Source organism: Leopardus geoffroyi, chromosome E1 (assembly GCF_018350155.1).
Source record: "Leopardus geoffroyi isolate Oge1 chromosome E1, O.geoffroyi_Oge1_pat1.0, whole genome shotgun sequence".
Lineage (NCBI taxonomy): Eukaryota > Metazoa > Chordata > Mammalia > Carnivora > Felidae > Leopardus > Leopardus geoffroyi.
This window is the reverse complement of record NC_059330.1, coordinates 45,418,812-45,430,893: the sequence shown is the minus strand read 5'-3', so window position 1 is coordinate 45,430,893 and position 12,082 is coordinate 45,418,812. Positions and strand designations below refer to the sequence as shown.

Here is a 12,082-nt window from a genome sequence, read left to right as displayed (position 1 = left end):
TCCTGAGGTCCAGGCCTTTCCCGACTCCCAAACCTTGGTCCTCTGGCCATCTTAGCCAATGCCCAGTGCCCTTCACTCCTGGCAAACAAGTTCCTTTGTTGAGTGAGACATGAGGTAGCTGGTCCCCAAAACAGACATATACAAGGAAAAGATCAAAACCAGAAGAAGCCTAGAACTGACTTCAGCCCAGTCTGGGTCTCACTTGACCTCAACTAACTTGCTAACTCACTAATTAACAATTAACTTATTATCTTATGCATTTTTTCTTTAGGTGGTTTTGGGTTTTTTTTGTTTTTGTTTTTGTTTTTTTTGCTTTTCCTCAATTATAAAAATCACAAACATGCAAAAATCCCCTATAATTAACATTTAGCTGCATGCCTTTTTATTTTCCTATTAAAGTATTCATGTCTAGGCCGAGCCCCAGAGATTCTGATTTAATTGATCTGGGATGGGCCCAGGTATCAAAAAAAAAATTTTTTTTTTTTGAAATGTGGCAAAATACACATAACATAAAAGTTTAACTTTTAAAACACATATTGAGAGCCTATTGTATATCAGATGCTCTGCTGGAGACACCGAGGTGCCCAAGACCAACACAGTCACTTCCTTCTAACGGGAAGGGCATAGGGAGGGTAACCCTAGTGTGGGAGCATCACAAGGAGGGATTCGCAGGCAGCTTGGGAACAGCCACAAAGAGGTCTGACCCGTTCTCAGGACCAGAGAAAGATTCCCTGAGGCAGAGACAGTTAAGACCAGGAAGGAAAAAGAGGAGGGAGCTCTCTATCCACGTGCCCTTGAAGGCAAAATCTGAGACATCAAAGAAAGACACCTGACACAAGATCTGATCCCAGATCGCAGTCATGCCCACCGGGTGTCCAGTCAGCATTGTCAATGGCTTTGAGGGTGTGGAGGGGCTTAGACCAGTGTTTTCCTGGTTTGCTTCAATGCACCTGAGTAGGAGTAGAGTGAGTGTTGCCCATGGGTTTTAACAGGGCATTGAAATGTGATTATGCCCCATCCCTCAGACACTGGGTGGTTCCTGTAGGCCCCGTAGATCAAGGCTTGTTACTTGGCTTCTAGTGGCTGGATTAGGAGCTCCTACAGGCTGTGTGCAGAGTGGCCCCATGAAGCAGAAACAACTGCGGGGGCCCTAGGACCTGGACTCAGCACTTTGGGGCCGCTGGCACCTGGTGGCCCAATCATAGCTCAACCCTCCCACCCTCCTTACTCACGGATGCCTGAAAAGGAAGCCCAAGAAGCATCCATTCGCTCTGTGGGTGCTGTCCGGGAAGGAGGAGTCCTGTGTGACGTTTCTCACCTGGGAAGTAGGCCTCAGATCTGGCTCTGGCTGGGGCACTCAGTGTTGGGGTGCAAGGAAGAACCCCCCAGATAGAGCTCGAACTAACATTCCAAACTCCAAGATGGGCCAGGAGAAAGCAGGCTGAAGCACAGTTTAGATCACAGATTGTACGCTCAGACGCCATAGAGGCCAGGCCCATATTAAACGGTCGGAATCCTGCAGGCGTCATTATAATAAAGGGAGGTGGTCACCGAGGCAAAATGGAGAGTACTGTCTCCAACTGGAGAAGTTCGTGTCTGCCTGCCCATCCTTCCTCTCCTTCATTCCCTTTCTTTCCTTCCCTTCCTTCCGCCCTCCCTACTTCCCTTCCCTTCCCTTCCTTCCTTCCTTCCCACCAGAGCACATCCTCAGACCACATTGTTGATCCATAGCTTAGAGCAGTGGTTCTCCAAGACGGGTGATCCCCAGTAGCATCAGCATCAATTAGGAACTTGTTAGAAATACACATTCTTTGGCTCTACCCACCAGACCCACTGAATCAGAATCTGGGGGAGGGGGAGAGGTGGTGCCCAGCAACTGCTTTTTTTTTTTTTTTAAGTTTATTTATTTATTTTGAGAGAGAGAGCGAGAGAGCATGTGTACTGCATATGAGCAGAGGCAGGGGAGGGGCAGAGAAAGAGGGAGACAGAATCCCAAGCAGGCTCCATGCTATCAGCACGGAGCCTGATGCTAGGCTTGGGCTCAATCCGACGAACGATGAGATCTGGACCTGAGCTGAAATCAAGAGTCAGATGCTTAACCAACTGAGCCACCCAGGTGACCCCCAGCAGCTATGTTTTAAAAGGCCCTTTCAGTAATTCTGATGCACATTCAAGTTGGGAGTGACCAGGGTCAAAAGACACGGCTAAATGGGCCACTGTCTGGTCCAAAATCATACATTTTTGTCATTCTTTCATCTGTACATATATTTACTGAGCACACACCAAATATCCAGGGCTAGGCACGAGCACAGAATCAAACAGGCACATGTGGTCCTTGCCCTGAGTCCTATCTTTCCTCTCTGCCTCTCATAGGATATTTTTATTTTCCAAAATACCACGTCCACTTGTATTAGCTCATTTTGCCAAAAACACCTTGGGGAAACAGGCAGGATAGAGGTTACTTCTCCCCTTTTTATAACTGGAGTCACTTGGGTCAGGCCCAGTTAAAACTCCGCCCAAAGTCTTAGCACTCGATGGCCCCAGGCTGCCCCGCTCTGGGGGCCCACGCCCACTGCGTGATGGAGATGTGCTGCTGTCTTCTTTGCCCGGCTGCGCAGGAGGGTCTCAGCGGGCCTCTGGCTGTCATTGCTCTGAAGCACAGGCCTGGCTTTGCTCCATCGCCGCCACGGACAGATGTCCTTGGACACACGCAGCCACCTAATCACCCTCACACCTAGGAGCATCTCTTGAACACATCTGAAGACTTGATAGGACATTCAGCCAGGCTGTCTGCGTCTTTGAGTGGATTATATGGAGAATTTCCATAGGTAGCAAATCTCTTGGCCCAAATGAATATTAACAAAATGAAGGGGTGGGAGGGAGGTGGGAGAAAAGAAAGAAAAACATCTGGCAGGCAGCCTGAGTGCTTCGGGGCTCCTGTCCATGGCTTCATGAGCCTCCTCTCTCTCGAGCCTCCCTGCCCCCCACCCACCCACTGCCGACACTGCACATGGGTGTCAATGCCCCACCAGAATGGTTCGGGGAGGGAGGGTCAGGAGAGCTACAAAAATAACGCTCCAAAACCTAGCTCATTTTGCCCTTGCCGAACAAATGCCCTGGAACTCTCTGTGATAACAAGTCCCTCCCACTTGTGGCTCGGAGCCTGAGATGACTGAGTTCACTAGCAAACGCATGCTCTGATTGGTCAGCCCAGCCCCTCTGTGGTGCATCACCAGCTCTGCAAAGGGCGCACATCAAGGGGCCCCGGCCAGTGAGATTTATGGCGCCACGTGACAGGTTCCCTCCCACAGGCCAGAGAAGAGACACAATCTGCTAGAAGTGACTTTTCAAATTATCTGCAGAAAACATTAGTGGATATTTTCCCCATCTGCATGCCTCCGGGCCTTATTGAGTCATAAAAAGTAAATGATTTCCCTGAATGCTTTGACAAACCTGATCGTTCCAAGCCATTTTCTAGCTGATTGATTTGCCATTATGCATCGGAGTGTCTCTCAGCACAAAGGCTTACTGGCAAAGAGGGTGCTGGAGAGAAAACCAGCAGCAGCTCGCAGGAGGCCACCGCCAGCCAGCGATAGAAGCAAGCAAGGGAGAAGGCTCGGTGTGCAGGGAGGAGCCGAAGGGTGTGGGTTAGGAAGGCTTCCCAGAGGCGGTGGCTTGCGAGACAGCCGACAGGGAGGCAGGTGGGAGGAGGCAATTAGGAAAAAAGTGAAAACAAGCAACTTCCTCTCTGCCCGCTCTAGGCCAAGGTCAGGAGAGCACAGAAAACACGACCAAAGGCTAAAAATAGGAGGCTAACTGCTAAGGACAGCTGACTAGAGCCTTTAAAGACAGGTCCGTAGGAGAGCGGAAGGGCCTTGAGCCGTGACCTTGGGGCCAGTGGTCAAGATCCAGAGTTGGACCTGATCCAGAAGGAAGAGTGCACTGATCCTTGCTCAACCTGGGCACCTCTTCTGGCAGCTGTTTTGTTCTTCCTGAGCTACCCATGATGCAATGGGAACAGGGAGACAGGCCCGGAAGGAAGGGAAAAGCACTGAGGTGGTCGTCGAGTCGGGTCTGAGCTTCAGTTATCCTCGGGAAACAGTCACACTTCTGACCTTTCCCCAGGGTGATGCAGAGGGCCATGTCCTCTGCTAGGGATTTTAGTCACCCAGGGGCTTCCCGAGCTTGGTCTGGCCTTTCCCCATCCCCCCACCCATGGGGATCTGATGGGAGGCCAGGCAGGGAAACAAAGCGGAGGGGGAGGAGTCGTTTCTACTGCCCCTAATTTATTGAAGGTCCAGGAAGGGTCCACAGGCCTTGTGGCATAGACCACCAAAGGCACTGAGGACAGAGGAGCTGTCCTCAGCCCGACAGCCAGACCCTCCCTGTGTACCTCCCTATGTTCCCAGCACCCGTGAGAAAAATAAAACACAACCCACCGCTGAGGAAAAGCAAAATGAGGTTCATCAGGAAGGCTTCTACAAGCAGGAGACATTGCGAAGGAAGTCCTGTGAAAGGAGTGGGGGAGGGTGGGCAGGAGGGGGAGGGGGGCGGGTGGCACTCACAACAGAAGAACAAACCAAGCCCACCGATGGAATGAGGAAGAGGTGAACCAAGGCCCTGAGGTTCGCAGTCCATCTGGAACTCTACTGGGCACATGCTCAGCTTGCTCTCTGGGAGTTAATGGACCAGCCAGGGCTGGGGGCTTTAGGTGAGACCATCATTAAGCCCAATTATACAGAGAGAAACACACAGAACTAAGACCTGGGGCCTTTTCTCTGGACAAACAAGGGATCTAGAAAAACAAAATGCCCGTGGCATCTGTACTCCACATTCTCCCACAGAAAACTTTTCCTTCCTAAGATGCACATCTCATTGTGTTTACTCCTCCGCTCAGGTAGCTAGGTATACACACACAGCAGGACATCCACACTCTTGGTTCGGCCTGATACCCTCCCACCTTCCCATCTCGCCAGCCCATGCCCAAACAGTTTTTCAGTCCAAGACAAACACCTTCCCCATACGCTCCAGCCACACCAGTGCGTAGGGAATGTTACCCAACACGTGCTCTGCTCTCTCCGCCCCTGTGCCTTTGCTGGCATTCCATGCCTCTGTCTGAAAGGCCCTCACCAACCCTCAGAGCCCACCCAAGGTGCTCTCATCCATTCGGGACCGTCCAAGGGGCCTTCCCCATGTCTTGGTAAACTGGTCTCTCTTCCCCGTGCATCTCCAGTGTAGCATGTGACACTTGCAGCTGGTACTAGAACCGTCTCTGAACGAGGCTGTCCCACACCAGACGATGGGCGCCCAGCAGGACCTCATATTCCCCACAACACCCAGCTCAAGGCTTTGACGTGTAACTGCTCAATGAACGTTCAAGGCATGGGGTTGAGCCTGGAACACGGGGCTTTTTCAGGGCATCCTCCACTAAGCAGTAAAGAATTTCCAGCCTCTGCCCTGAGAGAGCAATAAAGGATCCCCCCTCTCTTGCTCTGTTCTCTGATCCCCAAAGACAGGGCTTGCCTTGGGGTTTGGGGTCTTGTCCCACTTCTTGTCACCCGGTGTCCTTACTACCCTCTGCCCTGTGACGTAGACCGTGAATAGTTTATAGATGCACTTAGGAGTCTCTCTTCCATATTTAGGCACAAAACGAGCTGATGAACTCAGGCTTGTACCTGGCGCTCCTGCTTCACCTCTATGAGCAGAGGTTTGCAGAACTCATGAGACGCAACTACAACCGAGACATCAGAGAGAGGGTGAGTGTGGCTCCGACCCGGGCCGTCGGCAGCAGTCCCCCAAACCTTGCAGCGCTGGTTAATACATGTGCAATCTGTTGAGGCCTTCCCGGTCACTTGGTAGGATATGGCACTGCCATCATTAGGACTAAGACGTAGTGGCTGCTAAGTGTATGCACAGTGGGCCTTCTGGCTGAAAAGTAAGGGATAATCACATGATTGCTTCCTATTGAACATAAATAGCAATTAAATGGTCACTCTTGGTCATATAAGCAAGTGAGTCTCTGGAGATATTTGCTCCCCCAAGTAGAGGCCAGCAAGGCTGTGAGGCGTGCCCATGGCCCAAGCTCGGAGGGTCTGTAAAAAACAGGGGCCTTCCCCCAAGGAGAACTTTTTCTTTTGCCTCGGCTCCCAGAGTGTGCTATTCCAGTGTCTCTGCATGTGTGAGGCCAGGAAATAAAGGTGCGGACAGTGTCCCATTTGTCATTAGAGAGGGGACAACGTGTTCACCGGGAAGAGAACCAGGAGCCCTCTATGAAGCCACGCAGTTTGGAGGGAGAAGCCTGGCCCCACTACTAATTGGAGCCTGGACTTAGCAAAGTCCAGCAAAATGTACATTTGGTCACTGTCCAGTCAGAACGCAGAGCCCCAAGGGACTTCCCTCTTGGCTAAATGCCTGTCTGTGGCCAGGCCAGGAAAGCGTACTCCATAGCCACACACGGGCACCTCGCTTACCTTAAGGTCATGCCAGGGACTGGTCTGTTTTTAGCGTTCAATGCCCCTCGGGGCCTGAAACTTGACCTCTGCTCCTATCGGGAGGTCGTGACTGGCAAGCAAGGCAGTGTGGGCGACGAGCAAGCCACCAGTGGTGTCACAAGGCAGTTTTGGTGACACTCTGCCACCCTTTCCCTATGCATCTCTCTTTCTCTTGACTTTCTCTTCTCTGTCCCCCACTTTCTGTCTCTCTTCATGTCTCTCTCCTCTTCTTCCTCAAGTGGGTAAGAGGCACCTGCCTGGGGGCTGGAACCCAGTGATTCTGAGGGTCCCTGACATAGCCCAGACCTTGAAATGACAGCAGGCTTCTGAGCCATCCCTATTAGTGATGCTGGGTTCAAACCATCAGTCATAAGAATTCTAGATTTGTCCCTCCTTTTTTTTTTCTGGCGTAAATTCTCCCCTTAGACCTCAAGCTCTCAATTAAGAAAACAGGCTGGGTCTTGGCCAAGATATCTCCTCAGGAATCTCACCCTCTTTTTGACCCAGGCCTGTCCTTCCTTTAACTCTTCCGTAGTTTTAATGGTGACATAAATTCCTCAGAGAAATACATTTAAAAAAAAAATACAGGAAGCAGGAAACGATCCTTTGTTAACATTTCTGTAACCTTATTTTCATGATTCCACATCTTTTTTAATGAACTTTTTATTGCACATTGAACTTCAAAGCACCCAGTGTTTGATATAGGTTACAGATGGCTAAAACGTCAACAGGCTAATGTAAGCAATGCTAGCCTCCAGGACTGCAGGACAAACACGAGAGGACAACGTACAGTACAACCCCATGGGTGAAAACCAAGGCCTTAAAGCATTGAGTCTGCAGAACTTTCTGGTAAAACTATCCTAGAGAAGGAGTAAGTGACACCAGGAGCAATCTGGGAACCCAGATTGCTGGGAAGGAAGAAGGAAGCAGAATGGACAGGACAACACTCTTATGCTTACATTTAATTTGGGAAACCCTGAAATAGATCTCACACACTAAAACCACCACACAATAACCAGTACAAATAGCCAGTTAAGAGGGACCCAAATGGAAGGACGAAAACAAATGACTTTTGTCAAATTCACACTCTCCTGGATTTGAGTCTCGGGATCTTCTTGTAGAAAATACTAAGAATCTGAGGGTAACATGTAGCAAAAAAAAGAAAAAAAGAAAAAAAAAAGGCCCTATGTTGGGGAAAAAACCCTTCTGTCCTTTACCTATCAGAACTGGAGAACCCATTCATGTCTGACTCCTTGGGGGTGTCTCATTAAGACACCCAGTGATGAATGCTTGCCCATGGCGATGATCATTCACTCACTCTCTCATCCATGCCCTGGCTTGTTTCGGGTGCCGAGATGGGAATCAGGGGAAGTGGGCACCTGACATGACGCCACGTTGTCCCATTCTGACCAAGCTGGAAGATGAGACTCACGTATTTATAAAGACTGGAAATAACTGGAAAGTAGCACTTGGTCAAGAGAACCAGCGGATCCAGTGAATTTCTAGAGGCTGTGAATTAACCAGATCTTCCCTGGCTGGGACTTCTGGGGTTTCCAGTGATCCCATAAACAAACAATTTGTCTCCCTCGTGAGGTTGTGTTACTTGAAGGCAAAGCCGGGCCTTCTACACCTGTCTGATGATCTGGGCATACAGTGAACCAATCATATTTGATGATCATGTCCCAGGCACTGTGGATGCCAGGGGCATTGAGTGATTACCAAAATGCTAAATGACTGCAAATGAGGACATGGTCTCCTGGGGGGCAGGGGTGGGGGGGAGGGTGGCGGTCACTGGCAGCTCGGTTGTGGAATTTTTATCTCTCTTTGTGCCCCACAAACCTCTAGTGCCTAGAAAATGCCTGCCGCATAGTAGGTGCTCAGTAACCTTTGATGCTGAAATCAATGAACTAATAAACCAAAGCCTATTCTCTAGGAAGTGAGTTTTGAGTTATGTTTTGGAGGAAGTAGTAGCACAAATTTGTGGAGCGTGAACAGTATTCTAGGTAAAGGAACCCTCTCAAGTTCAAGGTATATATTTGTCTATTCAAAGAATTTCTGTATGCCTACTACGTGCCAGGTTCTAAACTAAATTCTGGGAATACAAACTCCTTGCCTAAAAGGGGCTCCGAGTCTGAAGAGAAATAAGCATGTAACCAAGAGTATCAAGAAATGTGCTTTACGATGGAAGAAGGAGCCAGATGCGGAAGCGCCCAGAGCAGTTAGGTCCCGGGAGGAACCACCCTTCTCACCCCTTCCTACCACTCCTTCTCCAGGACCCACTGTCCAGGCAGGGTCTTCAGAGACACAAACTAACGTTCCAAGAGGACTTGCTTTTAATCCAGTTGGGTCGTACCCTCTGCCATGGGCCTTCCCACTGCTTGAGAAGCCTCGTGCCAAAGCTGCTTCCATGCTTGCCCCGCCCCCCCCCCCCCCCCCCGACCTGATCAGCTCAGGAGGTGATGTCCCAACCAAATCTTGGGGAGTTTAGCAGCTGGACAAGGGATGGTGGTGAGGGAAAGGGCATTCCATGCAGAAGGAAAGGCAGAGGCTCAGAGAAATGAGGAAGACTTGTATGTTTGAGAGAGTCGAGGAGAGGAGCGCGACTGGAGCTGGCAGGAAGTGAGTGTGGAGGCGGAGGCAGGGAGCAGGGGCTGGAGGGTTTGTGTGCAGCTCTGGGAGGGTTTCTAGCCCGAGGCTGGCAGGCCAGGAGATTTGCATTTTTGAGCGAAAACTGCAGCAGCTACGAGGGCGGGCAGCTGCTGCTGCAGTGGGATGGGTTAAGGGGGCCCAGGTGCGGGCACTGGAGACGGAAAGGGTACAGAGTGAGGTCCAGGCTGAAGGAAACACTGACTGTTACTCTCTGCAAGGGCCCAGCAGGAAACTGGCCTTTTCTCCAAATGCTCACGGTGGAAGCATCTCCAGAGAACACAGGACCCCACCAGCTGCCTGTTAAGCTGATGGGGACACAGGGCTGTCCTCTGTGGGGAAGCTAAATGGACTCGCCTTCCCTCACCTCCCTCCCTCTCAGTGCCCATGTGGGGTACTCCATTATTCAGAGCCAGTACCCACAAAGTCCCCTGTCCTGGGCTCTCTCCTAGCCATAGGTTTTGTCAGTATCATGCTCTCCATTTCCTCAATGAAATGTACCTGTACCCTGAATCCCTCTCCCTGCTTGCCCAAGGCAGCTCCCCGATGCCCCAAAGTGCCGACCTCCATGGACTACGTCAAACCATAGAAAGAATCTCGGCCCACGAGCTAAAAGGCAAAGAGCAGAAGGGACCCTGGGCCTTTCAGGGATCATGACAGTGCCTGCGTCCTCCTGGAGTGAGCACCCGCCCCCGCCCTGGTTTCCTGCTGTATTAACATTTCACCTGTAGGGCAACTTCCACCTGTGTGAAACTGGGAGGAGGGGCAGGGAACGCAGCGGCTGGCCTGGGAGGCGGGCAGGGTCTTGAAGGAGCTCTGAAACCCCACTGGCCCATTCACGTGTGAGGCCACAGGGACTTTCTCCAGGTCCTCCCATTCACACTGTTCGTAGAAAACCCAAAACTCTTGCCTCAAAGGACCAAGTCTACCCAAAATATCTGAGGCCCAGGCTTGGCCCTCATTTGGGGAAACTTCCCTGCTCACCCAGAAGGCATTTCCTTGAGGAATGAGGCCTGGTTAATATAGATGCGGTCACCTGGCTCTGAGTCTAGGCTGGGATGTGGCCGGCTCAGCAGGAGGGCATGGGAGCTGCGGATAGCTCAGTCCCGGCGTATAATTTACCCCGTCCCCAGGACTGCTACTTAGGACAGAGTCCATCCTTCTCCTGCCCTCCCCCTAGTCTGCGGGTGACAGGGACCCAGGGGCCAACGCTGCCTCCACAATGGCCAGCAGTTGCCCTAGGAACAGTGTCTGGCACCCCTCGTTTTGTCCTCCAGCCTGTCACAAAGCCCCTCTTCTGCTGGGGGGAAGACCACCAGCCCTTCCGCACAGGAGCCACATCCTTGCAGCCTGGCACAATGGGCTCCCACGGAGTACACAGTGTTTCTCATTGTGGCATAAAATGCCATAAAGTCAGAACAAAGAGGGAGCCCAGAGCCTTGATGGGCCTGCTGCTTCCTGCCGGGCAGAGAATACAACCGATTGTTTAAAAGCCAGTGGTGAGGCAAGTGGCCAATTAGCACGGCCTTCACCCCCACTGGCTTGTAGATGATTCGGGCCATCCAGAATGGGATTCTGCTACTCAGATCAATTGCTGAAAGGAAGCAAGTCTGCGCACACATGGCCAAATTTAGAAGCCCTGAACCAGCAAAGGTGACCTGGGTCGTGGCCGCTGGTGTCTTTAGGAGAGGCTAAGCCCTGCAGGTGAATATCAACACTGCCCTTGGCACCTCTGTCCCTTTAAGGTGATGTAAGGGAGTCCTAGGATATTCCTGAGGCTGGGGAATTATACATCTGTTCACAATTGCTTTGGAGAAAAAAAAAAAAAAATTCATTTTTCATTGTCTTCTTTCTCATAGTTGTCAAGAAATTACCCACAACCCAGACCGGAAGAAAATGAAAGTAGGTTTGGGGGTCAGTCCTGCCATCTTGAGGGTGTTTTTGCTAACTTACTCTTTTTCCCCCGTGGCTGTGTTGAACCTCATACTGTGGAAGGAAGTAATGACCACCACCCAGAGGCAAAAACAACCCTACCAAGCCTGGGAAAGTCTAGCTGCAGCAGTCAGGAAAGTGAGTCCGAGTAGGCCGGAGGCACAGCAGATAAGAATTTTAACTCATCCTGAAATCAAGGACAAGGGCCAGCCAAAGGGAACATGGTATGGTCAGGCGGGCTCCGGAGGGCTGGCTGCAGGCTTTTTTCCCTTCGCCTTTGCTGGGATTTTCCAGCATCCGGTACTTGGGGAGCCTCCTGGGTTATCTTCTAGACCCTGGAAGAGAGCTGTTTAGCCATCACGGGAAGGGACCACGTTCATTCACGGGCTAGTGGCTGTCCTGGATCCTCTCACCACGCGGTCCAGTCAGGCGGCTCAGCCGGATAGGGAGGCTGAAAGAGGAAAGCAGGTCCCCCTTGAAAGGTCCCACAAAGGAGGCAGCACAGCTGTCTTCCAACAGGTTCGTTATCCCATTAAAAAAAAGAAAAGGAAAAAAAAAAAAAAAAAAAAAAAACACCACACGGAAGAAAATGTGCTTAATTAAAGCAGGAGGGTTTACAGCCAGACTCAGGAAGGATTCCTCCATCAGCAGGGAGAATGAACGTTACCGTGGACTGAGGCGGGTGTGACAATCCCATCTCCAGAAGTTCTTCAGGGGAGAAATTTTACAATCGCCCGCCCTAAGGCAGGTGGAAGGTTTAGAACGTCGATTCCCACACTGGCCTCGCCATCGGAATCACCTGGGCGATTTACCAAAAGGGCAGGTTCCTGGGCCCCTCCCAGGGGTTCGGATTCAGACGGTGGGGTGGACCCCCGGGGATCCCGACGCAGCCGATCGCGGCGATGCTTTGGGGAACCCCGACCAGCTCAAAGCCCCACAGGGTGGGGCCCGGATTCCGACCCCAGAGAACCCAATTTATTATTCGGGGCACGCAGCGCTGAGAACCCAGGCTG

General features: G+C 51.3%; 1 protein-coding gene across 16 annotated transcripts in view; it reads left to right on the top strand.

Moving 5' to 3' along the window:
• The window catches only part of MARCHF10 (membrane associated ring-CH-type finger 10), an 84,371-nt gene that overhangs the window by 69,458 nt on the left and 2,831 nt on the right, over nt 1–12,082 (top strand). For 10 of the 16 annotated variants that reach the window (XM_045489383.1, XM_045489378.1, XM_045489374.1 and 7 more), the window contains one exon: nt 5,643–5,756. The exons of 1 other annotated variant lie outside the window; for it this stretch is intronic. In XM_045489383.1, coding sequence (XP_045345339.1) covers nt 5,643–5,756 — 114 coding nt within the window. Of the gene's footprint in view, nt 1–5,642; nt 5,757–10,996; nt 11,040–12,082 lie in introns of those variants that run through there. 5 more of the 16 variants (XM_045489381.1, XM_045489380.1, XR_006715104.1 and 2 more) reach the window with 4 other exon arrangements.